The 26,998-nt window shown below is 45.7% G+C and overlaps 1 protein-coding gene and 1 long non-coding RNA gene across 5 annotated transcripts in view; one reads left to right on the top strand and one right to left on the bottom strand.

Moving 5' to 3' along the window:
* LOC138566333 (uncharacterized) overlaps nt 1-16,828 on the top strand; it is a 292,266-nt gene extending 275,438 nt beyond the window's left edge. Inside the window, exon 3 of the long non-coding RNA XR_011301907.1 lies at nt 16,478-16,828. This is a non-coding gene — a long non-coding RNA (uncharacterized lncRNA). The remainder of the gene's footprint in view (nt 1-16,477) is intronic.
* The window catches only part of SRGAP3 (SLIT-ROBO Rho GTPase activating protein 3), a 780,680-nt gene that overhangs the window by 379,778 nt on the left and 373,904 nt on the right, over nt 1-26,998 (bottom strand). For all 4 annotated transcript variants that reach the window (XM_069643471.1, XM_069643470.1, XM_069643468.1 and 1 more), the window contains exon 2: nt 17,612-17,807. In XM_069643471.1, the coding sequence (XP_069499572.1) occupies nt 17,612-17,807 (196 nt within the window). The remainder of the gene's footprint in view (nt 1-17,611; nt 17,808-26,998) is intronic.

Genomic DNA, 26,998 nt, shown 5'->3' with positions numbered 1-26,998 from the left:
GCCTCTTGTTCCCTGTGTTCACGGTGTGGAGCTCGGCATTCAAAGCCTCTTGTTCCCTGTGTTCCTGGTCTGGCGCTCTGCATTCATAGCCTCTTGTTTGCAGGTGTGGATCGAGGTACAATGAACCTGTTGCCAGTGTTTCTGCAGTGGTGCTCTGCATGATGAGGGAGGTTCCTGTGTTCGGAGTATGGATCGAGGCATGAAGAGCCTGATTCCAGTGTTTCTGGTAATGTGCTGGGCATGAAACGCCGGTTCCTGTGTTGCTGGTGGTGTGTTCGGCATGAAGATCTGTGTTCTCTGTTGCTGATGTGGTGCATGGCATGGAGAGCATGTTCTCTGTGTTCCTGGAGTGGTGCTATGCATGTTGAGGGAGAAGCTATAATCCTGTTGCGGATGTTGGCATGGAGAGATGTGCTCTTAGTGTGGTGTTATACATAATGTGGGTGCAGCATAGATACAGCCAGTTTCCTGTGCTCCTGGAAGGGTAATAAGCATGATGATGCAGGTGTTTAGGGCATGAATTTCAGTCCGAGGAGTCTGCTGACTGTGTTCTTGTTGTATAGCGGGGCATTGGGAGCCTGACCCATGTGTTACTGGCACGTTCTTCTTCCTGATGAAGGGTGTCCCAGTGATGGAGCTTGGCATGGAGAGATGTACTCCTAGTGTGCTGTTATACATGATGTGGGAGGTCAATGTGCTGCAGGTCTGATGTCAGTATAGAGCCTGTTCCCTGTGATCTGTGGTGTTATACATGTTCCAGAAGTGCTCCGAGTTCTAGGTGTGAGCTTGGCCTGGGGAGTTTGTACCGGTGCTCCTGGTATGGATTTCTGCACGATGTTGGTGTTGCCTCTCCAGGTGTGGCGTTCTGCATTGGAGCCTTTTCCCTGCGTGCCTGGTTTGTGGTTGACTTTAGGGCCTGTTCCCCGGGTTCCTGCCATGTTCTTCTGCATGATGAGCTACGTCCCTGGTGCAGAGATTGGCACGATGGCCTGCCCTGTTCCATTTATCCGGCAGCACGTTCTTTGGCTTCCTTTCGGTGTCTGTGATCCTGTGATATATCCACTAGTACAAGACTGGGGCGAGGAGGAGGAGGCGATACATAGATTGCGTAGTGGTGATACCCATTACTCGTCCCACTCCTCTTCCCCTCCCAACCTGTCCTGTGCCCAAGCATGCCTCTTTAGGTTTGCTATGATAATACAGAAAATGTGGATGGTTGGTGGACAGATTTAGCTCAACACCTAAGGAGAGGGGGTAGTTTTAGAATTCTTCTAAAGATAAAGAGATGGCCTGTATGTACATGAGGTCTTTCCCGAGAAGTCCACCCTCAATGCTATAGGAGTGTGACAACTAAGTAGGACTCATTAATGGGGATTAGGGGAAAGTAATTTAGGCATTATTCACTGGGGGTGTGTGGATTGTATAGATCCTGATTCCCTGGCCCCTCTGTGAATGGGAGGTATAAGCACGGGCGTAGCTTCCGGGATGTAGGGTACGCCCATCGCAGGATTGCACTGGAGTTGTTTTTTTCTGTGATCAGGCGGGTCTCCGTGTTTGGATCTGCTCTGCAGAATGTAACTGTATTTTAGTGCAACATGCCACATGACTGATGGTGAGCCATCACGTGTTGATCAGAATACTATTGAGGCCTTGGTGCCACCGGGCTGAAGGGGGCTGTCTGAGCCCTCACCAGTATGATGGTGATTCAGAGACCTTTTTTGCTTGAAAGGTAGCAGTGCTCTGGGTGACCTCATGTTACAGGGAGCATTGTTGGCACCATAGAGCTAACCATCCTCCCTGTACTCGTTGTTGGCACCATAGTGCTAGCCATGCTCCCTGTACTCATTGTTGGCACCATAGTGCTAACCATCCTCCCAGTATTCGTTGTTGGCACCATAGTGCTAGCCATGCTCCGTGCACTCATTGTTGGCACCATAGTGCTAACCATGCCCCTGTATTATCTGTTGGCACCATATTTCTAACCATCCTCCCTGTACTCGGTGTTGGCACCATAGTGCTAGCCATGCTCCCTTCACTCATTGTTGGCACCATAGTGCTAACCATTCTCCCTGCACTCATTGTTGATTCTTTAATCTTAACCTATTACGCACCACAGCTCCTGCTTACCTTTCAGGGCCTTGCGCCTTTAACCGCGGTGGTGTGGTCAGGCGCTCTCCCGGCTTCAGGGTCTCGGAGTGCTGCAGCGGGCGTTGCGCTTGCCTGAGGCACTTCATGATTCGTGTAGACAAAGCGCCAAACGTCATGACATTGCACCCTGATTGCAGAGAGTCAGGTGACAGTGCACCATGCCAACGGCTTCCAGAAGCCATGGCAATGGCCCACACAATTGCCACTACGTGCACAAATAAAAGGCAGATGCGTCCGCTCTTCGGTACGTCTTAACACTCCTTTATTTGGTCCGTGACCTTCTTGTTCTTTGACCAGCACTTTGCCCATTTGCTCCTCCTTTGGTCCTGCTAGGGCTCCCTTTGCCTTCCTGCCTTGTGGGCCCTGATCTCCTTCTGCTAACCTCCTCCCCTGCCCTCGTCCCAGTACTTGCTTCTTTCACTCCCTTGGATTCTTATAAGATTCCTTCTGCATCTTCCTCCGAACATGTGATACCCTTAGGTTGGCTACCTTTGGGAGACATTATCTTTGTTATTGTAGCCACCTCCCAGCCTAGTGTTCATCACTGCCTTCACGCCACGTTAATGCCGGGAGGTGATTCCATGGTGTTGGGGAACCGGCAATTAACCTTGCTCGAGCTTTCCAAACACCCGGGGTAGAAGGGGGCTGGGTCCTCTACCTGCACGGACCCCAAAACAACCTGGACGCTCAGCGAACCAGTAACATCGAGAGAGGTGAATGGAAACCACGCTCCCCGCGCCAGGCAGCCGGAAAACATTGTCCCAGTGACTAGGTACTTGACATAAGAATGCGCTCAGTACTCATTGTTGGCACCATAGGGCTAACCGTGCTCCCTGCACTCATTGGTTGCTCCATAGTGTTTATCATGCTCCGTGCAATCATTGTTGGCACCATTGAGTTAACCATGTTCCCTGCACTCATTGGTGGCACCATTGTGACAAATCAACTTCCGGGGCACCAGTGGTCCAGTGATGAATATCGGTTCCTAAACCATCAATGCCCATAGCCAGAGCCTCACGATCCCTAAATTCAAGACCAAACAGCTGGAGGGGTTAGCTTCCCAGTCCTGGCTTGCAAACTTTGGAACACAGTGCCACAAGCTATCAGAAATCTATCATCACTGAACCTATTCAAACATAAAGCTAAACTCTGGCTAGCCACCTCTGATGACCAACTGTCACCTTGAAAAATCCAAACCGTATCACCATGACTTTTGTATGCCTGACTAGTCTGCACTGCGACTGTATTCCTGTATTCCTATGCCTTGTACTCAATGTTTCTCTGTAATGACCTTCTTGTTGATGTAACCACTGTTTTGAAGATATGCGCCCGGTTGCCTCCCGGCCTGGATTGCGCTATACAAATAAAATAAATACAAATACAAATACACCCCCACAGCTCTAGTACACCAGAAGGGATCCGAACATATTGGAAACACAAGCAAATTATAAACCTCCTTGTCCAATTTTGGTAACGTGGATGGAACGGCAGGCTTATCTCCTAAAGGTCGTGGATCGTTGGTTAGTTGCGACACAGCGATAATACAATTATTACCCAATGATAAAAGGGACTGTCCAGTGAAGGCTGTATAAAAATATCTTCTTTATTATTATCACAACAGACAGTTCTAGCACACTACGAAATACAACCCACCCTGTATAGGAATGCAGAGGAGAGACAGTTCCAAAGAAGGAAAAGGAATGCACTCTGGATACTGACAGGAGGGTAGTTGGTAAAGCAATTAATATCAATAGTTCAAGGATACTTGGTTTCAACACAAAGGGAACAATGGGTCGAAAAATGTCACTTTGGGCCTTCGGAGAAGGACCAGGGAGACAGAACCACAATGTCCCTTGTGCTGTAGATGTTCTTGTCGCTCGACAGGGTCGATGTGGTTTCAGGGCACCTTGCAGCTTCTGCAACAGAGTTCAAGACGGAAGACAGCTTCGGGTATCAAGCATTTCGGCAAGTGATGCTGGATGGACAGCTGCAGGCTTGCCTACATGGCTTCTCTGGGTCAGGAATCCTTTTCTCAGTGTTGGTCGGCGGGTCTGAATCACTGGTTGAGGCATCTCGGACGCCGTTAGTGGCTGCCATGTAACAACAGTCAGCGGTGCAGTCAGTGGCAGCTCGAGGGGCTGGACTGCCTTAAAATGTCCTTCAAGGTGGACGTCGCTAGATGCTTGTTGATGCACCCCTCAAAGCTTTAAGGCGGACGTCACAAAGCTGAGGAGATTCTTGCAGGCAGCTGCCTTGTCGTTGGTTTCGGGCAGAGGCTCTATGGCACTTCCCACCTTGGAAGCTTTCTGCAGAGCCTAGCAGGGCACGTTGTGTGCTGGCTCGGTTCCGGTTCTGGAGCTGCTGGGGGGTCCTCTGGATTTTGTATCCCCATCTGTTCCCTGGGAGATGTTTAGGGGAGGGATCTGGCTTCCCTCTTGAAGGTTGCGACCTTCCTTCACTGGCGGAATATGTAAGGCAGACTGTACCTCAATGATGAGTTCTTCTTGTTACTCCTTGCAAAGTCTTGAGATGATCTGCCCAAATGAGGGGCTTTTAAAGCCAATGGGCCACAGTGATTGGTGAGGGCTAGCCTACCTTAATTAACCAATCCTGGGTCTCCACCAACAATCTCCTGTGTGCATGAGATCATAACCAGAGTGCTTTGCAACCGAAAGGGTAAAGGGATGAAAACATGTAATACTAAGTCCCACCCATCTACCTGCCTGTTGTAGTTCTAGGGGTCTCTCTAGTTAATGGCACTCTCTGTGGTTCCTGATTAAGGCAGCAGGTCTCCCTTGAAACTGCCGCTGGACCAGACTTTCTGTCTCGCTCAAGTCACATACACATACCTTCTGAATGGGGTCCCCCTGCAGGGATGACTACTGCAACACGCAGTCTGAGACATGATATTTTACTGTCCATTGATACTAAGGTCGGGAGCTGGCTTCAGGTTGACCGGGTGCATAGCAAAGGTTATTGGGGTTTCCTGTCTCCTTTGTTAGTGTCTGCAGCCAGGCCCCAGGTGGGCCTATTTGAATTAATTTCTGATCAGTATGAAAAGCTGCCACCAGCAGCAGTTAACAAAAGGACAGGGCGGATCCATGGCGCCTTTGTTAGTTAATTAGGCTGGCCATGGCAGAGGGAATATGTCGCCCTCCCCCTTGTGAGAGGACATGGTGTATCCTGGCTGTCATATGCCAACTAAATATGACAGGGGGGACGGCGCCTGTAGGCTGTGTCCACCCAGAGTACACCAGTCTATGGGTATGTTGTGCAGAGAGCATAGAATAATGTGTGCAGATTAGTCCCACACATTTTCTGGAGGTTCATCTACTATCATTCAATTTCTTTAAAAATGTTTAAAAATCCAGGCGAGCGTACACCCACCGTGCGGATGGTCCAATTCCTCACATCCATAGTGTTAACCATGCTCCCTGCACTCATTGTTGGCACCTGAGTGATAACCATGCTCCCAGTACTCATTGTTGGCACCTGAGTGATAACCATGCTCCCTGCACTCATTGTTGGCACCTGAGTGATAACCATGCTCCCTGCACTCATTGTTGGCACCTGAGTGATAACCATGCTCCCAGTACTCATTGTTGGCACCTGAGAGATAACCATGCTCCCTGCACTCATTGTTGGCACCATAGTGTTAACCATAAAAGTGGTTAACAATGAAGTCTGAAACACTTGTTTACGAGCGCGATATAAGTAAAATATCAAATCAATATCATAACCATGGCCCCAGTACTCAGTTTCTCTGATGGTGCTAACAAGTCACCCTGTGACAGTGGTCGAAGTGAGCAGGAACGGTCAGGAGCAACGTTTTATTTTTCACTGTTAACATCTGCACTACTTTTTGCGGCCATTTTCACCATTCCGGAACTGGTATTTTGAAGTGAAAGCACACTTCTCCTCTTTACCGCCCAATATCAGTTACAGCTAAACTGAAATCTGTTTCATCTCAATTGGCTGTCAACCATCATGAGTGAAACCCTTGAAAAACGTGTTGCACGTCGCTCCCTTCCTTCCTACTCTGTCCCCCTCCGGAGTCACAGTGGCACTACTTTATTGTTACACTTCTATCACTGCCCTGGGAAGTAATATTGAGTTGTGCAGAGTGAGTTGCTTGTTAGGAAATCAGTTCCCCCATAATACTGATCAAGCTGCACTCCTGGGTGTAAGGGCGGCGGTCTGTTCGGTTAGGGTGGGCTTCATGGAAACCCTACAGGTGGCTCAGCTGGTTTCTTTTAGGATATGGACATTTTAATGTGGGAGTGATAACGGTCTCGTGTTTAAAACGAGCTAATACAAACAAGTATGGAGTCTCTCATCAGGAGAAGCCAAGGGCTTACTAGGCCGTCAAAGCGAGCGAGATAACACGGGAGAGAAATGGAGCGAGGGAGTGAACGCAAGGAGGCAAGGAAGCTGTGAGCTGCACTCCTCAATCGACGGGACACGTCTGGGCGTGAGTCCCCGGGGCCTGCGCGCGGTTCATGCACAGTTCACGAACCTGTCCGCCTCATCCACAAACCTGATACCCCAGCCCTGCACATGATCGCTGCTATAGCAGCCTGCCAAATCCGACATCCAAGCCGGCGATGGCGGCCAACTTCGGGCCCGGCTGCAGGAGTGCGCGAGATGATGAGAGCAGGATATTGTCTTTCCTGGACAATGGCAGAGAAAGGAAAGGAAAACAGAACTAAGCCTGGGAAAGATCGAGCCATCTAGACAGTATGCCCCATTGCCAGCCTGTTCTTTGGAGAGGAGGGGGCTTGTGGGGGCGGGGGCTGGGGGGAGAATCAGCGTACACAGCTCTAAATACACGGCACTTGCTCGTGAATTTTACCGTTCGCCTTCTGCGGTCGCTTCTAATTGTCCAGCTACACTTGTTTAGCTTCAATGATACCACTCACATATACAAATATAATTGAAGCACAGGATCACTTAAAACAGCACTGTGGCAGACAAAGATGGCAGGAACGTCATTTCACCAAAATGCCTGGGTTAACAGAAGTGACATCACACAACCCTTGACCTCTGATGACATCACAAGAAGCGATGTTATTTGACCCCACCCTGAAGTGACATCACAGGAAGCGATGGAACACAACCTTTCACCCCTTGACAAAAAGGAAGTGGCATTACATAGCATTGTTTCTGAGTACACTACGATAAATATGGTCACAATATCACTGTAATGTGATATACATTTCACACCAGAATGAATCACCATATGTATCCTTAATATCAGTGTGCATAGACCCATGTAACCAAATTGCTGTGAATGCACGCAGACTTTCAGGACCAAATGATAATGTGCTATTATATAGCACTTACGTTTAAGCGCTTTATCTAGAACAAATATAAATACAATATCACCCAGCCTGTGTTGGTTCTCATTTATAGACTTCAGAAGGATGAAAAGCTGAGTTGGCCTTGCTGGTATTCAAACCTGCAATCTGCAGATCACACACACACACATTTCAGCAGCAAGCGCTCAAACGACCGAGCTATCTTACCAGCTATAGCTATTTTACCGGCTATAGTAACATGAGCAATTACATGTCTGAATGTTCTCAAAGAAAGAAAGCAAATTACACTCTGTAGTGGATGCCAATAAACTGGTAACTGAGAGTTAACAACAGGCCTGTTCATCTACAGGTCTGGTGCAAAGTTGGCCACATGTCAAGCCAGCATGGATCTACTTTTCAGGCTTCAGAGGATGGCAAAATATATACAATTGGGAGGGTTCATAACTGTGTACTAAAGAATTTAGAGTAGCGCAGGGAAAGCAGTGCACTCACACGGCATCCCGTACTCTGGGCACTCGTTACCTCATACATGCAAACAAACATCCTGAATAGTACGCCATGGAGATAGGAAAGATATACACATTACAACAAAGCATTAATTGCGGCAGAATTAAATCAAGGGCCACTTGATGTGCTATGATCAAACATTTCTACACTGTACACAAGCTTTTCGGCACAAGGATTTTGTCAACACCGAGGACACCGAAATTGAATGTCTTGTGATGATCATAACAGAGACAACGGCAGAAAAAACCATGCTATAACTGGAACTTGTCAAAAGCAAAATACATATAGTTTTTGTCTGCATTGTGAATTTGAGGTGTTTAAGAACAGACTAAATCTGACTATATCAGTGACTCACCCCCTAAAGTGCGCCTAAAATAAACCTTTAATGAGTCTAGCAATTATTGCATAGAATTCCAGAAAGACACATTATTTCTATTCTTTCTTATTTAGGGTCACCACTTAAAGTGTTACATTTGTGGAAACCCCTGTTTTTTTAAGAGGTCTAAAGAAGAAAACCAGCCACTTCAGAAACAAAGAGCCACATGGTGCTGGCCACTGCCCAGGAGCTTCCACTAAAAAAAAACATATATATTTTCCTTTAGGTAGGGGTAGCAAAGGAGACCACAGTGGCAGTAAGGGAGACCTCAGGGGTTGCATTTGTGATCCCTGGCGACCCCCAAATGATTTCCCTGAAAGATGGACACCTCTAAAAAATGTTGAAAAATAACAGACACACTTTGCCCCAGCAGCAATCATCAGTGTGATAGGGTCCTATAATGGCAGAAGAAGAGGACTATCTGGACTGCACATTCGGCTATCTGCCTAACAATGTAGAATCTATCTGTTCTCCAGGACTGTCTTTGTTATTAAGCTCATGTCACTTTATCTGACTTTGGTCGTTTTCTTGTATAATTCTGTTAGGGCTGTGCACCTCACACTTCTGTTGAGAGGCCCTTCCATGCATTTACCACATGTCAGTAGAGGAGAAGCCTCACTAATTAATCTACACACCGTCCACACACTATGTTTCGGCCCTTCTATTGCAGCACTCCTTCCCCAGGGACACGTCTGATTTGACGATTTATAATGAGGTCACTGCAAACACAAATGCCCTACAACCTACGAGTCTTAACAACAGGACATACAAAGGTGGAAGCAAGCTTTTACGAAAAGCTAGAACGTTGCCAGAGGGATATTATAGCACAAGCGAGGTAGTTCGACAGAAAAAATCCTGCAGAATATTAAAAGATGGAAAGAATAAATAGGAGTAGTTTTGCCGAATGAAGAGCAGGGAAGACCCGATTACTCAGGTAAGGAGCAGCCAGGCCATGCAGACAGACTGGCAGCCAATGTTACTAATCGACGACGACACGACATGTGATCACGAATCTTGAGCCCACAGGCCTGTCTAACGGCCGCATTTGGTACTCCGTACTCTGTTCAGCTAGGATTAAGCTAAGAATGCCCACAGATGCCCACGGGCTTTGGCGCAGTATAAGTACAATAACATAACAAGAAACACGCATGCAACCTCATAACTCCCGCTCTGCTCTCCTGAACTATGCCTGTTTACATCCATGTGTCTCTGTTTACGAGAGTATGCAGATATTGCATCGTGTTTGTAGCACCCACCAGGACTGTGCACAATACTCTAGCGGAGGCCTCACTAATGAGACACAGAGCAATGGCTGCTGAATTCCTGCAGCACTTGTAGGCCATGATGTATGCTACGGAGGTGGTGTATTGGTGTATGGTCTCTAGACTGCGTTACCTGGACCACCTCTTAAAGACACCGCCCAGGAAAAACCACCCAGAAAAGACTGCACCGGAAGAGGTGGGACACTCAAAGGAATCGGAATAAGGAAGACGCAAGCACCAGCAGGGGAGCAGGAACATTTCTGGAGGGAACTAGGGAGTTTTAGAGGAGGAGGGGCCCATGGTTACTTCGGAAGGTTTGGGTGGTGAGTGGGTGTGTGGTGGCCAAGATATGGCTGGGAATGGAGTCTAGGAAGATGTGTGGGAGAGCACAGAATGGAAGCTTTGTGGGGTGAAAACGCTCCCTGCTGGAGCAGAAATACCACCCTTTTGAGGACGCAGGAGAAGGCAGTCTATTGGAAGAGCGTCCCCATTCGGCGGGATACTAACATACAACCAGAGTCTTGGCACGGTGCGCCAAGTGGAACCGGGCAGTACCGCAGAAATGATGGCTGTTGGAAAGCTCTGCAGATTTTAGGGCCCTGCGGAAAGCAAGGGGTGGCCTCAATCTGGGATGGCAGGGGCTTGCAGAGTTGGGATGTGATGAAGACGAGGACTCGCCCTCCAGAGGGTGATGCACATAAGCGAGGGAAGGCTGCTTGTTGAGGGGGTTGTGCAGAAGCCTCCTAGATAGAGGGCAGTTTATGAATGTAGGGGGCTTAGATTATTGACTGCTCATTGGCCATGCATAGGGAGAGAATTGAACTGGACGAGTTTGGAGACACGTAGCCAGTGAAGAGAGGAAACGGCAGGCATGGTCTGATCACATCGACTGAGGGCCAGAAGGAGGCAGGATGCAGCGTATTGTCCTCGATGCAGTCTTCAGATGAGGATGGTTGGAAAGCCCAAGTAGACACTGTTTCCGCAATCCGATCTCGACAGGATGCAGGACTTCACAAGAGAAATGGGGAGAGCAATAGAAAGGGCTGATGACTAGTTAATTTGGGGATCTTGGTTCCACTGGTTAAACTTCCCCCCTAAACATTCCTTAAGTTCTCCTCATTGCCTTGTACCGTAGCTCGGAAATGTGTGTTCGGTACAATGGATAGTCACAGAATCTCTCTCTTAAGAGATATTCCCAGTTCTACTCCACATGCCCATGACTGTGCATTGATCATCATTAAGGACTACGACTACCTCTATGACTGCTCCGTTGCTTAAATCCCTCCTCGACGTTTTCCATTCTCAGGGAGCACTTACAGTGTAGGCCTTAATGCCATACCTTTCTAGGCCGTGTGCAGGGCCACTGTCACCGGCTTTGTTTCGTGCCATCTCTCCAGTTCTTATTCCATTTAATCAAGTTGGGGCTTACTCTGAGGTTAGGCTACCTGCCAGAAACCTTAGTGAACAACAACAGTACTCTGGTCAGGCAAGACCGGCTTTGTGTACTTAAGCACACTTGACAGAAACAGAAGCCTAGGGTTTTGTCCAAGTATATATAATTATTAAAATATCCTTGTGGTAATTATGACATAAATGCGGAAACCCCCCAAAAAGATTTTTTTTTTCACTTTTCAGAATCTTGCTAAATTCGGATTTCTGACAAACCCTATCAAACGTTGTTGCGGGCTTAGGGAAGTAGGTAGAAGAGCTTTGCTGTCTGTGTTTTCTTGGGCATGGCTTCAACATGGCCAGGCTCACCATGCCGTGGGTGTGGCTCCTCAACACCAAGGCTGTCACGCCGCCCCCGCGCCATCTGACTCACTAGATACCACCCACCCTTATCCTCCCCGCCACACTGTACAGCTTTACTCCTCCTCTGTAAAGAGCGCCGTTGTGCATCTGTATTGTTGTATACCTCTGTAAAGCACTCCGTTGCTTCTCGAAGCTAGATGCGTGCGCTTAAAACATTCCAGTCATAACCCCTCGCGGCAAACACCTCTCTCCAGCTATCTCTACTTTCGGCGCACAGCCTCATAGAATACATTTGAGTCCCAAAACAAATTCGGTCCAATTGTACACATCGCTCCTCCAACTTTTTTTCTTTCCAGGCCTCTCTGAGCCTTTTATATATCGCGTGCCCTCATCTCAACTATCTACCGGTCTTTGCTCCTCCCTCCCGTTACTGCAGGTTCTATCATACCCCTCCTTTGCCTCCCCGACAAGCAAAGCTCTTCAACGCCTTAACCTTTGGTAGGCGGAGCTACAGAAATGCACAATAACGTATCTCTGAGTCATGGGTCACATAGCCAATGAAATTTCCAGTCCCGGCGCATTGGGCTGATGTCCAGTGAGAAGTTCAGCAAGGGAGGTTGTCAATGCCACCCTTTCTGGCTTCAATATCACAGAACATCTTCTGTCCGGATGATTGGCGTGTGCCTCTTTCGTTTCAGTCACTCAACACTGCACACAGAGCAATGCTTTCTATCGTGAATGCTACTGGAGAATGTCTTCATTTATTAATTACTTTCATTTTATTTATTTTAATTTTATTGTGCTTTTGTAAGGTGCTTATGCATCCAGTAAATTGTGTTTCAAAGCCTTTTCCATGGATCCTCATCTGTACCCATTGCCCATTCCTCCCTAAAATGCAATGCTTGCACTTACTCCAGTCACTGTTTAAATGTGTATTGTTTTTGTAAATACACATTACTGTCCTCTAGCTGGAATTGTATATTACTCCTCCCCCTTATTGGCCTTGCATATGCCAGTGATGTGTTATTACGACACCAGGAATGTTGATAAAGCGTTCCCATTGAACTAACCCGCTATAGCGCACAGATTGTTCACAACGACACCTTCCAAGCCCACCGTAGCACAGCGGTGTGCCTACAGCCAATTCCCAGTGACTGCCCAGGTGGATTTTTTTTTAACTATCCGCAGGCCTGTGCATATGTACAAAAAGCCAATTCCACACGACAGCTCAGGCAAATGTATATACAATCAATAGACCCCTATACATATGCGTTAATGTAGATATCAAAAGGGGAGCGGTTATTAACCCCAGGAGTTAGAGAATGCTAACCTGCCTTGTACCTAGGCAATTACATGCATCCATCATGTATGCTCTTTCCACTCTTATGTTTCTCATGAAAGAGCAACGCAGAATAAATTAGCGTTATGATACGCCACCCATGGGCAGCACCGTGTGTTATGGGCCCATAATTATTGTTAAATGCCCCGCTGCCCTTGGGTGTTTAACTTGGTTTTCAGGGCCATAACGGCCTGTGCGGCCCTGGGATTGGAATGATAAGGCTTAATTAGAGCATTGGACAATGTGCAATAATGGCTGCTACGCGTGTTGTATCCCAACATTCCAATGTTTCTCCTTAGTCTTTTGGTGTTTTAAACAGAACATCCTCCCCTCATTGGGAGGAAGATTCTAACCTCCCGCCTCCAGTCATTAACAGGGGGTAACATCCCTTGACCCTCAATAAATGCATTTGGTATGCTCTGAACTATCAACTTCGGCCAAGGGGCATTTGCACCTGGTTAGGGCCCTCAGAATGCACCATTATTTCTTATATTATACTCCCTGTTACCCTACCCTCTGCTTCTTCTATTCTCCCATCGCTACAGAGATAACTGCTGTCTTTGTATTTACTGCTTGTCCAACTCTTCTCTGCTGAACCCATCCCATATGCCTATCAGCAGATGTCAAATGTGCCCAGGCCCTGTAATATATGCCCTACATTCCACATGGGTGCTGCTTCTAGTTGCCAATTGAGTGTCCTTTGAACGTAAGGTAGAAGCATACATGCCAACACGGCCCATTCCAAGTCAGTGATGCCAATCCAGTCCTATTTTGTGTTGCATTCTGGAACTTGAAGTCATGTACTTATAATGTAGCAATCCATGACTACAAAAAAACAGTTTTCAAAGAAAACAACAGGACTGGACTATCATCTCCCTAATGCAATGGGGCACGGTGGTATGTATGGGCAGATGTGTCCCAAAAATGACAAGCCGCCTTTGTAGGTTTTTGTGCATGAATTGGGCAGTAAAGAGTGTGCTCTATAGAGAACAGAAGCCATGGTACATGCCACAGAGTCGATGGTGGCAAGCATAAAGGCCCTCATTATACGTTTGCCGGGATACCAGCAAACTGTACTACCATTCCTGCCAGTTGGTCTGCCGGAATGACCAGCAGATTCCAAGGGGCAGAAACACCGGTAAATCCACATTCCCATGGGGGGATGTAGGTGTATTACCGACACCAGTATTACCAGGCCAGTAAAACGGGCAGTTCTTTGCCGGTAGGGTGGCAGATATACGTCCAGCTCTTAACCGGAGGTAAAACCTCCACTCTACTGGAGTCCAGAAAAATTCTGGTACACATTATTGCTGCCACTTTATTTCCAGACCGGCCAACTTATAATGAGGCCCAAAGTGTTAGCTTCTGAAGGCAATGAAGAGACCGTAAAGTAGAAAGAGGACCGCCTCTTTGTGGCCTGTCACGTACTGTGAGGACATGAACCATTCGGAGTTCCCGTATGGATCGATTTGTCATTGGAGGCAATGCTGTCGGTTCCTTTGGAGGCCTGTGCAATGCAGAACGGCTTAAAAGGTAGGCACGCAGTGCTGGGAATACAAACAAAGATGGCTGGCATGTAAGGGATAAGCGGATGTACTGGAAAACCTGGGCAGGGAGCATACGTGACAAGGCCTTGAAGGCCAAGCACCAATGAGAGCCATTCTGCCAGATGCTGGTAACATGCATTGTGGTGCATTGTGGGAGGCACAAGTGCATGTAGGTGACAAAGCAAGTGGGATGGGAAAGGTCTCTTAGCTTCCAGTTGGAATGAAATGGAGGAAGCATTCCACCTGGGAGGCAAAGGCAGGAAGGCAAAGAGAAGCAGGTGACTCTATTTTGAGCCGGCGTGGTGGTGGTGGTTAGGAGGAGAAGGTGATGGTCATGGAGCGGCATTAGGCGATGAAGAGAACGGATAGACAGTGTGTGAGTCATGCGTGAAGAGGTGTCAGTGATGAAATATGCATCGATAATGAATATGAAACGAGTGATAAGAGGACCGGCCGGAGGGGGTGGGGGGGCGGGGGTGAGAGGCGAGCCTTGGAGAGAAACAAGACTCCACAGCAGGAATGGAGCCGGAGCATCTTTTTAGAAGTGCCAGAACACAGGGAAGAAGTGATCAGGAATAACATGACACAGGCAAATACGTGCACCGTGTGTGTTGCCCCCGCAAAAGAGGCTACACAGGCGCTGCTTAATATGTAAGTAAATAAGTACCAGGGCCCAAAGAATTTCTAACACAGCCGGGTCGCCGTGACAGATTGCGGCCTCCCAACCCCCAGAGTGTACACATTTAGGGTTTCAGCTGCAACTCACACTGGCTCATTGGGGCTCATGTGTGCGCCACGCATGGCAGGTGCGTGACTGACAAATACCAATCAAAATAACAGACCATAGTAGTTAGGTCTTGAGATGAGGTTCTACATGTTTAGCTGCTTCCTCAAACCCATCCTTCTTGTTACAAATGTCCTTGGATTCTATAGGTGGCAAGTTGAACATTTTCAAAGTCTACGCATAGAAAGTAGCACAAATGTGCTTTCTTCATATAGTAAAGTGATGGACAAATGCAAACACATGAATTACTAATGGAATCAAGTTGCCAGTGTAACACCTCAGCAAGATCAGCCACCATACCAAAACCTAGGTCTAACTTCTACACCAGGTTATGGTTTAGAATAATTAATATGGTTTTGGAACAGAGGTGCAAACCACAACGAAGCCACTTTGCTACTGTGACTTTGCTGTCACAGCAGCTGACTAACTGGCTCTGTGCCACTGGAAAGCAGCAGCTGCTTATTAGGGCGACTGCCCCCCCACTAATGACACCGGTGACTTTGTGGCACTGATCACAGTCACGTGCCAGTGTGTTTAATATACAGCAGGTTGGCAGCCAGGCACGAGCCTGTATATTGGTGCACTCCATCTTTGGCGAATAACAGACGGAAAGGGGGAACTGCCAGGCTTAACAAGGCCCTGCATGAGCCTTCAGAGGCACTGCAGATCTATTGTAATACTGTCATTTGTGCAGCTACATGTGCACAAGTGCCTGTCCTCTGAACTAGTGAACTGCACCTGGTGCTGTGACTAACTGGCTGCTGATAGCATACAATGCCAGAGTCACCCACCTTGGTGTGGCGATGCTGCCAGGAATTGCAGTAGTGGAGTGGCTACATCGTCATGTATTTATTTGTTTATTTATTTATTAGCTTTTATAAAGCGCACAGCAGCCCTTCGGCATTGTGGCGCTGTTACAGAAACACTTGCTGGTTACAAGGAAGTGGTGAGCATAATGGATATGAGGCAACAGCTTAGCTTAGTGGGTACAAAGGCAGCTTAGCGTGGTGGTTACGAGAACATATTATGCATGAAGGTTACATAGGATACAGTAGCAGTAGGTTTAACTAGAGCAATGCGTGTGCACCCAGCACTGCCACTAAGACCCAAACAAAGGTATTGCATGTATTTATTTATATAGTGCATCTAACCCGTAGGTATCTGGGCGCATATCGGCTGAAATAAATAGATGGACACGCATCACCTGGAGCGGGTAATCAATGGAAACTACAGCAGTTATGTGTTCTTTGCTGGGAATCCGTATTGATATGCTAGATCTTTGTGATTCAATTGTGTGCATCTGCCATGTGCCTTAAGAAACTCCACAAACTGCATTCAATATCATAAAGGCGTTTACTAATCAATTCCCATAATGCTGGCAAATGTGCATTTTGTAGTCTATTTACAACTTTATGTATTCAAAATGAATGTTTATTTTCCATAGGAGAAAAGAAACCCAATGAACCGAGTTAACCTGGTGGATACTAAGAGATGTTTACTTCTACAAAGTACAGCCTTGAAAAAGCGCCAGCAAGATGCAAAATGCACAACGAAACACTTTGAACCCTAGTCAACATGAGGGAAAAGTGGGACCATTTTGTTCAAACAAACAGCAGCCCTGAAAAAGCACCAGTATGGTACGAAAAGTGTGTCCGCTGGAATTAACATGAAAATAATGTTTGATTCTTGATTTAATGTTATGCGGTAAGAATCTGAATTTTAACTAAAAAGACCCAATTTGCAGTGAGAAAAGGATGTAATTTCATGCTCAAATAATTTAGAACACATGAATATAAATATGGAGTAAAATAATGAAAAGAAACGGTTGTATTGCGATTTATTAGAGGGTACATGTATTCTAGGGAATGCAGTTTTGGGAGAGGCATTCAGCTAATAAAAAATCCTTCTATGATATGATAGGTTATTTATAACATGCTTAATACCCATGGTGCTCTGTGTCGTCTTGACCCTGAGCTATCCTCCACAGACAAGGCAAGGATTCAGTCCTCAAGAGATGGTTGAGAAAGAGAGAGGCCACACAGATTTCAAACTATCAGTTCAAGAGAAGGGCATTGACTTAGAAGTGGAAGGTCAGAAGACTCTGGACTAGAGATGGCCCTCAACAAAAAATCAAAATATATCTCTGATCCTTAAAAGCGGATAATGGCTCATCCATCCATCCATCCATCGACAACTTCCAGGCTTGCCCTGATCTTATGAAGAGTTACCTTCGAAGCCTATTCCAGTTCGGCTGCTAAAGAGAGGCTAAAGCTCGAGGCTTGTTCCTAGGGGGGTACCTGAGGGGCTATAACACCGGGTCCTTTGGTTATAGCCCCGGATAGAAGCTCAGGGGCTACAACCAAAAGGCTAGCAAACCCTGAGTTCCAATAGTTCCGACATTAGCGTAGACCCAGATCTTTTACAAACCTAGCAACACCCCTGCCAGCCTGGCCCCTTTGCCCTTTGTGGCTACCCCTTGTATTTCATGCCCTGTTGTTGGTCAGTTGCACCTTAACCATTAGGAAGCGCAGCCTGGCTTCCAGAGCATGGTGCCTGCTCTCAGCCAGACTTCACTTACTTGAACTGATGGTGCTCGCGCGAGCTGCGGATTTTGGAGGAGAAGCGCTCGGCCAGTTTCTCCAGACTCCGCGAGTACTCGAGCTCGATTTCGGCCTTCCGGCGGAAGAACTCCTGCAGGTCCTGCAGCAACTGCAGCCGCGACTCTGACTGCTGTTCAAGGCATTTGAACTGCTCCACCAACTGAGCCCGGATCTCTGTGGGGACGAGAGAGACAAAGAGAAGACAAGTGTGAGTATCAGCGGGCGCGGCAACACTTACTACAAAGCCCACACCGAGGCAGTTCACATGATGTTATTGGATTCTCAGGCATGAGTACCCCCGGCAGATGAGTGTTCACCAAGCTAGGTGACCTCAAGCACAGAAGGGCAGGTAGATGTGGAGGCCCAGAACTCCATTCAGAGACAGAGCGCAACTATTCAAGGGTGGAGAAACAGTCCCTGAAAGGCTATGGACAACAACAGCTCAATTTCTATAATTTAGAATGATAATCCCACAATTTATTCAAGCATTCTGTAACACCTGACCCAATATCCAGGTATCAGTTAACTAAACACATTCAGTTATGTTGGTCAGGTTGCTCAGTGCGCTAATGTGCCAACTGTAGAGTTATTTTTGAGGAATCTGAGGTTCACAGGTTAGAATCCTTACTGCGGTAAATCTGCCTTTTGTTTGTCTGAGTGTAGTGAAAGAAGCACAACTTTAATAGTAACAACTATGCTATAAAGTGATATGAAACTGCAAACCCATGTAAGCAAGCCCCATCTAAAGCCAGATTACATTGGCAAAGATAAAGGTTTCCTTTTGTAGAGTACCCTCTTTCCCTGTTGACTAAAACAGCAGTAAGTCATAGTCGAGAGCTGGGTTGTCCTCAGGGCGCGAGGGCAGGAAACATGTCCGATTTTCAGGATACCCTTCACTAATATTCACAAGATAAATTTGCATACAATAATTCTAAATGTATGCAAATGTGTTCTCATGAACATTAGAGATAGCCCTTGAGGCATGGAGTTGGACACCCCCGGTCAAAAGGATTAAATGAGGTCCCGTGTGAGCTTGTCACCAGAGAGAATATAGGCAGTAACTAGCCCTATGTCGAGAGGGCCATAACCATCCGGGTCCTGGCTTGTTGGTCAAGCCCCATAGTTATAATGACGCAAGCAAAACTGTGAGAATGAGGAGTACTGTCCCCTAAAGAGCTAGGACTGAAATGAGTTACCCCCTTGACATGGGCCAGCAGGTAGCTATGGAAACAGGCAGCTGTCAATCAGAGCCACTCTACTCTCAACTCTTGTATTTGTAAGTAAAATATGTTTCCTTTGCATTCTTGTATCTGAAAATGATGATTCAATCACCATGGCCTACAATTAACAAGATAGACTACCAGGTGTGGGAAATCCCACTAAATGAAACTGCCATTACCCCAGAGGTTAGGCATGTGGTAGCTTGAAGTGTCCACAGGATTCTGAGGCATAAGACTGCATGGGAAAACCCCACATTCCTGCATGCAGTGTTATCACATGGAGAAATATTGCATGCGTTAATGCTTTGGTGTGTAGGTAGCTACCTCCACGCAAATACAGGCGGAATTGAAGCATGTCAGGTTTGAAACTCGGAATTTGGCAGAGCAGTAAAACACGCATGTTTCACCGTTATCACCAAAATAGTCATCAGGGCGCTAGTTAGGGTCCTTCACAGACATGAAGGTGCATTGGCTAGTTAGGGTGAGCCCTGCACCACATCTCCAGGCCTGTATTATTCAGTTACAATCACCCGAATCAAGTCTAATGTTGTTGAATTAAAATTAACAATGTAACTTCCGGATTGCCTTAGTTCCCAGAACATTAAAGTTGGAGAGCTGTGGGCCTGGAATCATGTGGACACCCAACAGATAATCCTGGTATCCTTTTCTGGTAACACTTTCTACAAATCTGCGTATATTTGGATTTAATCAAACCAGTGCTTTAACTGGACCGGTCCTATCCGGCCCTCAGTACCTGCACTTCTTATTTTTGAGCATTTGAGTACCTGCACTTCTCAACGCCTGAAATACAGTTCCAGCACGCCACTATGATGAGAGGTGAAAATGAAAGCTTTTCATTTCACTTCATCGCAACATAAAGGACTAGGCTTTGCTGGGGAAAGCAGCCTCCTCGCCCTCCTCCTCTCTCCACCACCCGAGAGATAAACCTGCATCTACTGTGCTCTCTGTGCACTAGGCGCGGAACACTGTTACACTAAGTGGGCTTCACCTGTTACCATTGGTGTCCTTTGATGGAGTAGGGATTGATTTGGAAAGTCTGGGAAATTAGTTTAAGATGTGTATTTGTTATTAGCAATGGCTATTCTAATATGTAAATGTTTAGGTAATCGGATTTGTGAAGTAACGTTTTCTCGACTCAAAACTCGAGCACAGCTTCAGTTACCTACCGAATTTCTTATTGGGCAATGAAAGCCAACCATAATAAAGCTCTTCTTTAAAGCTTAGTTTACAGCTTTGATATCTGCTAGTTTGATACACAAAAAAAGAAAGTCCCATTTTATATGGCTATTCAAACTTTCTTGACACAATTCATAACAACAAACTGGAGGTTTGTGTGAAAGGATCCCCGGTACACTGCTGTAACAAAGTGTGTGATCCTCGGCACATAATTTAATCTAACTGGGCATTGCCTGTAAACAACAGGGTATGCCGTAAAGGGCCCTTCCCCAATGTGCTGTGCCGACACAGCGGGCGCCAAAAAAGGGTTGCGCTGGAATAACCTTTGATGCATGCCATGAGCCCATCCTCCCCTCTGGCATGGATGACGCATTTCCCGTTTGCAGTGACAGACTGTATTTCTTGAGTTCGTTAATATGTTTGTATTTCTGCATATTTCCAATGTCTCAACGTGCTCCAAACTCGCCAAAGTGTGACCAGTTTCCTAGGTTTGTCGAACCAGCGTTCGGATAAACATAATTGTAATCATTGTGTAAGTAGTGCTTGCTACAGTTTCTTCCATTTCAAAGCACTATAAATAAGCTTTCCTTTAACCCATTTAAATGGTAGTCAATATATTGACTGCAGCAAGAAGATGAATGGCTGAGATTCAGTCCAGTGACTAGCAGGCTGAAAGTCGAGCACAACCGAGAGCACTTATCCCACCGAGCTATCTACAACGAATAACATTAACATTCATAACATGCAGATTTTCCTTCTTTTTGGAGATCAGGAATAACTGTCTGAATTTCATTATTCAGTGGGTGGAAGAGCTCAACTCTTACGTTTTCACTTTTGAAGATACAACAAAATATCGAACTATTGAAAACATGACTCAGGTGGGAGACGCAGGCTTGTGAAACCAAGTGTGTGCCTTAGAGATGGTTTCATCCAAAGCAGATTCAAAGGATTTCTGAACCGGCTCTTCTTCTTCCATGAATCTGATAAGGAGGGGGATGTCTATCTGTGCCTACTTATAAATAAGTGACGTTTTTTAGTTGAGTTTACAACGTGGTTAAAGCATATTATATAGAAATTAGAAATTCCAAAGTTACAGTGCCAACATTCACTTATGAAGCCTAGAGAACACTTCATAAACTCTGACCTCGGCTCTAGTACAAGCCGTGCCTAAGACAGCTCGTGTCTCCTACAAAACCTTCAAAACAAGACCACCACCCCCGGCCGAGACACTCCCCATCTCTGGAGTGCCACCCACCACCAAACAGCCTCAGCATCACCAAACTGAAAACAGAAGAACTGGGGTAGGGAAAACCTTGAACTATGCCTTTTCCTGCTATGCAGTTTGCGTGTGGAACACAACACCAACGCAGATCCCACCGGCCACCGACATCCAACACTTGAAGGGCCTGAAGGCCACACATTTCATAGCAATACAAATCCGGGGTTGGGGGGCTACTCCACGCACCACCCCCCACTTCCTCTCTACCTTAACAAATCCTTAATCCCCATCTACATTTGTAGTGAAATGTGTAAAAACTCGAACAAATGGGCCTCGAACCAATGGGCCTGTGAAGAAACCTTGAAAGAGCATCTCGCAAATCACTATGGCTGCGTTGGACCCTAGAGGTGCCCCTCCCAGACCAGCAGCACCTTCTACCTTCACACCTGTAAACCCCAGGTTACATCCCTTGCGTGGCCCAGCCCTTGGCGTCCCAGCTTGGAACCTGCTTGACAGGTCTTATGCCCACATCCCATGCACGATGGTATGAAGTTTTGCTCCAACAAGAGTGAGTTTTGAGGGGTATTTGTACCTCATCGTTGGCATTATCAACGCTTATAGATTTTACTTTTTCTAGCTTGTAAAGTTATCTCTATTTATTTATTTTTAAATCTGCAGTCCCTTTTTTCATGTTCTTGTGTATTGAAGGTTCCTCAATCGCCAAAAACAGAAAGTTAGATGTTTCTAAAGTTCTCTGTGTACCTCAGAAGGTGGAGTTTTTCATTTTTCAGACCGCAATGTGTCTGAGAAAACAGATTTTTCATTTGTACTTGCGTTTTTTGTACATGTCTTCTGGTCATTCCTGAAACATGTCTATATTTTAAAATGTTGAAAAGTGAATGACACAAGAGTTCCTCATCTGATTTTCTAAATGGTTGTGGTATGCACCGGGTATGGGTGGGTGCCAGGCAGCACATTGTTACGTATTTGTCGTGACGGGATTCTTTTTTATGGGGTCTATAGGAAAACCCAACTCTCTATCGAATGAGAAAATTGTGTTTTTCCGCCTGTTTTTCATTTTGAAAACGTTAATCAAACATCACCGTCTTTGACTTGTACAGTACAGAGGTCATTTATTTTTCAGTTTCTTATGCTAAGTGTCACATAACCTTAACAATAGTATGGTTTCCGCAGCACCATAACATGTTTACATATATATGTTATGTTATCAAGCATTAGTAGAGCGCCCACCACTACCGTAGTGGTATTGCGGCGCCTAGCCTCGTTAGATTATTTAGCGTGTTGTGACCACACAAAGATGTACCCAGGCCTGGTTCTGTGAAAACTGCTGGGTAAGGTTGGGATATGATACGATATTGCATTTATAGCGCGCATCTACACAAGTGTTTCAAGGGCGGTCCAGTGATATTCGGTTCTAGAGTGTATTTTGAGTATGATGCAATTAAGAACTCTAAATGCAGCTGGTGGGATTGTGTAGCAGAGCACATCAACCAACTGAGGATACTAGAGAGTGGACAGGGCTAAACAAGGGTGGGTCCGGAGGGCAAAGTCGTAGGTGCGTACCTTGAAGTTATATGTGATGTGGCCAGGTGAAAGCGCGATAGTGTTGCGCAATTAGACAGAGCGTGGAAAGAAGGGTAGTGGCGGCTCTGTATAGGAAGCCAATATATATACATGGAAACATCTTGCCGGAGCACCGCTCCATCCCCCAGACCCAGGAGTCACCACATCACTCACCCAGGGTCACAAGCAGACCACTTTCTTAAATGCCCACACCAAGCAGTACCTGAAAGCAGTCTGCTCCTTACGTTGCACGCACGAGTAACCCGTTTTCAACGAGCATTCGGAAGACTCAGCATTGCAGGCAGAAACTACCGAAGCCTCACATACAGTGTTGCAGCTGCTCAAGCTAGTATGTATGTCCTACAATTTACAGACATCTCTTTATTTGGGTGAATATTGTGACCAATCAAAATAGAAGAGTCCATTACTCGCTTAAAAGGGCTTCTTACTGAATGACTATAAGACACGTTTAACATTTAAAATTGTGGACATTATGAAGTTCCCATAATGCTCTTTGCTTTTATGCAAATCGCTAGGACGGGTTTTTTGAAGAGATACTGTGTTGCGCAACTTGGTTGGGTACCACGCCCCTATTACCCCGCCTCCTTCCCACAGCACCACCCCTCCAAAAGGGTGACAGTTCCCCCAATACTTGTTTTCCATTTCCAGCACTGAGGACATATGAGACAGTGTGCTCCCAAGCTTTTAAAGGTATCAGATAAAATGACCCCTCCCCCCCACAGTTCTCTATCCGTAATGAAATATGGCTATGTTAGCAAAGCCCTTTGGGAAAATTGAAGCCAAATTTCCTAATAAAGTGCAGAAAAAGTAAAAAGCATAATCACCCACACACCCCAGAGCAGACCATTATGTATTTTACTCATTCAAAATAATATGTGCACAGTAGTTTCCCTCTTAAATATGTACACAGAGCATACAAGTTCCAGAAATACTTCAAACAGTAATAATGAAAAAAATCCTATATTCCCAAAAAACACACTCATACAATCAACCACACACAGCTTGGGATCTCCTTCTAAATAATACACACACACAGTACACAAGCTGCCTTATATATGCTATCCACACCATATAGACTATCACTTATACATGACACACACAAAAAACAAGTCCTTTACACATAGTTCCAGACCGTGTTGGCCCGTGTTAGCCTGTGAGATCTGCAGCCGTCAACCAGCTGCTACGGACAAGGTAAGTGTGGTGCGGGCAGGGGATGCAGCCATTACTGCTCCCCACTAAACTGACCAACCCAATCTAATCCCATCTTATTCTCTATTAGCTGGTTGTCTGGAGCGTCCAGACCACTGTTTGTATAGACATCTTATCTCGCATTTAGCTTGATTGTGTCAGTCAGCCATATCAGCCATTATTGTACTCCATCCAATACCCCACCCGTCTCATTAACCAATATCCTAATCCCCAGGCACTCAGCCTACTTGTTGCTTATCAGCCCAAGTCAGCATTAACCCAACGTGTATAAGCTAGGCTTTCTGATTCTAGCCTGAATGTGTAAGCTTACTATGCGTTGCATCAAGCCAGTTGAGTTAGTCAGGGCCAGTTTACATATTGGGAAGTTATGGATGGAGTAGAATTGTGAATATTAACCTGCGTCACCTCTAGAAAAAATTGTGAAGATTAGCCTTGCATCACATCCAGACAGAATTCTGAATATTAGCCTGCGTAACATCTAGACAGAACTGTGAACATTAGCTTGCGTCAGATCCAGACAAAATTATGCATATTGGCTTGTGTCACATCCAGACAGAATTTTGTATATTAGCTTGCGTCACATCCAGACACAACTGTGAACATTAGCCTGTGTCAAATCTAGACAGAATTGTAAATATTAACTTGCGCCACATTTAAACAGAATTGTGAATATTAACTTGCGTAACATTTAGAAACATTTCTGAAGATCAGCCTTGCATCACATCCAGACAGAATTCTCAATATTAGCCTGCATCACCTCTAGTCAGATTTGTGAACATTAGCTTGCGTCACATCGAGACAAAATTGTGCATACTAGCTTGCGTCACATCCAGACAGATCTGTGAAGATTAGCCTGTGTCACATCTAGACAGAATTATGAATGTTAACGTGCGCCTCATCTAGACAGAATTGTGAATATTAACTTGCATCACATCTAAACAGAATTGTGAAGATGAGCCTTGCATCAGATCCAGACAGAATTCTGAATATTAGCCGGTGTCACATCTAGACAGATTTGTGAACATTATCTTGCATCACATCTAGACAGAACTGTGAACATTAGCTTGCGTCACATCCAGCCAGAATTGGGCATGTTAGCTTGTGTCACATCCAGACAGAACTGTGAATATTAACTTGCGTCACATCTAGACAAATTTGTGAATATTAGCTTGCATCACATCTAGACAGAACTGTGAACATTAGCTTGTGTCACATCCAGACAGAACTGTGAAGATTAGCTTGTGTCACATCCAGACAGAACTGTGAAGATTAGCACTATGATCATACTGCACTAACCAAGAGGAATCATTGAGAACGTTGCTACAACTGCACTGCAGGGAAAGAAAGTGGACCAATGAAAACAGAGTTAAACCTACACTACAGGGAAAGGGGAGAACTGTGGGGGAGACTACAGGTAATTTGGGTAGGAAAAGAGAAAAAGGAACCACCTTTCACAGAATGTGTTCTTCCGGAGAGGAAACTACAGAACCTCTGTAGTGTGGTTCTGTCGTTCCAGCAATATGAGACAATCTGATTAGGAGGATGGAATGGTCCATTGCGTCAGAACGCGGCAGTTAAACCTAGCATAACCATTACAAATAGATGACCTTGTTCAGACTTGGGGAGAAAGTTATGCCAAACGGCTACCAAAGCGGTTTCCCTACCATGTCTGGGACAGAAATTAAATTGAAGTGGATCAAGGATTGTGATTGGCCTCAATAAATGAGCTAGTTGTTGAGTGACAACCTTTCCGATATTTTTTGCCATTCAAGGCAGACACACTATTGGGCGCCAACTATTAAGAACAGATGGATCCAGTTGGCATGTTTTCAAAAGGGGCTCCTTCACAATAAGGACTCCGCAAGGACCCATTCCTGTAAGGGTAGGAATGTCAATTTGGTGATGCAGTTGGTAAGAGCAGACCATTTGCTTTGGCTACCGACGCTGGCAAATTGGTGATAATGTGGGTGGGTTTGAGCTTGCCAAGTAGTGATAAAATATCCTCATTTAGAACTTCTTTCAAAGCGAAGGAGGTGGCCACTTGGGTAATAGTGGTTTCTTCATTATGTAGATTATTCTGAATCACATATTTGTTAAGTAAGAATTCATTGAAATCATTAGCCAAGTCAATGGTAGTTTATAAATTCTACCTAGTACAGGAAGGATTGGTAAAGATTCTGACTATGGAGAAGAGCTTGCTGGTCTACGAAGAGCAGAGTTTACTTGTTTTAGCAAACATGTAATTTTAGCATTGAAAATAGATTTTATTTATAGGAAAAAAGTGCTTCATGGTGATGATGTATTTATCTGGTTTTACACCAAAGCATTTCTTTTTTTCCTGTAAAGACATTTAAGGGTTTTGAATGCCTGTGAATACCAGCTGTTTGACTTTTTGGGGGAGAAATGGGGACATGAAGGAATTTTATCAATAATAGTCTGACAAGCGGCTTGACATTCATAAGAAGTCTAAAGGGAAACCAAGAGAATGGAGTATATTAAACTATACTTCATGATTTAATATGAATCAAGGAGAAAGTCGCTAAATCTACACAGTAGGGAAGGGAAGTAGACTAATGAGAACACAGTTAAAAACACAATCACAGGAATTAAGGCAGACCCATGAAATGGGGTCCCAGCGACACTGCAGCGAATGCACAGAGACCAATGAGAGCAGAGTTACAACTACTCTGAAAGGAAAAACGGAGGCCCAATGAGAACTACCATAAAACTACACTTTAGTGAATACAGACAGAGCAATGAGAATTGAGTTAAAACTTCACTGCATGGAGTAAAGGTACACCAATGAGAACAGAATTAAATCTGCACTGCATGGAAAACAGACCAATGACAACTGCGATAAAAACGACCCTCCAGGGAATAGAGAAAGACCAACGAGAACAGAGTTACAAGCAATT

The sequence above is a fragment of the Ambystoma mexicanum genome, chromosome 2p (assembly GCF_040938575.1).
Source record: "Ambystoma mexicanum isolate Mex_15411 chromosome 2p, UKY_AmexF1_1, whole genome shotgun sequence".
Classification (NCBI taxonomy): domain Eukaryota; kingdom Metazoa; phylum Chordata; class Amphibia; order Caudata; family Ambystomatidae; genus Ambystoma; species Ambystoma mexicanum.
Note: the sequence above shows the minus strand (reverse complement) of the source record. Positions and strands in the feature narration are given on the sequence as shown.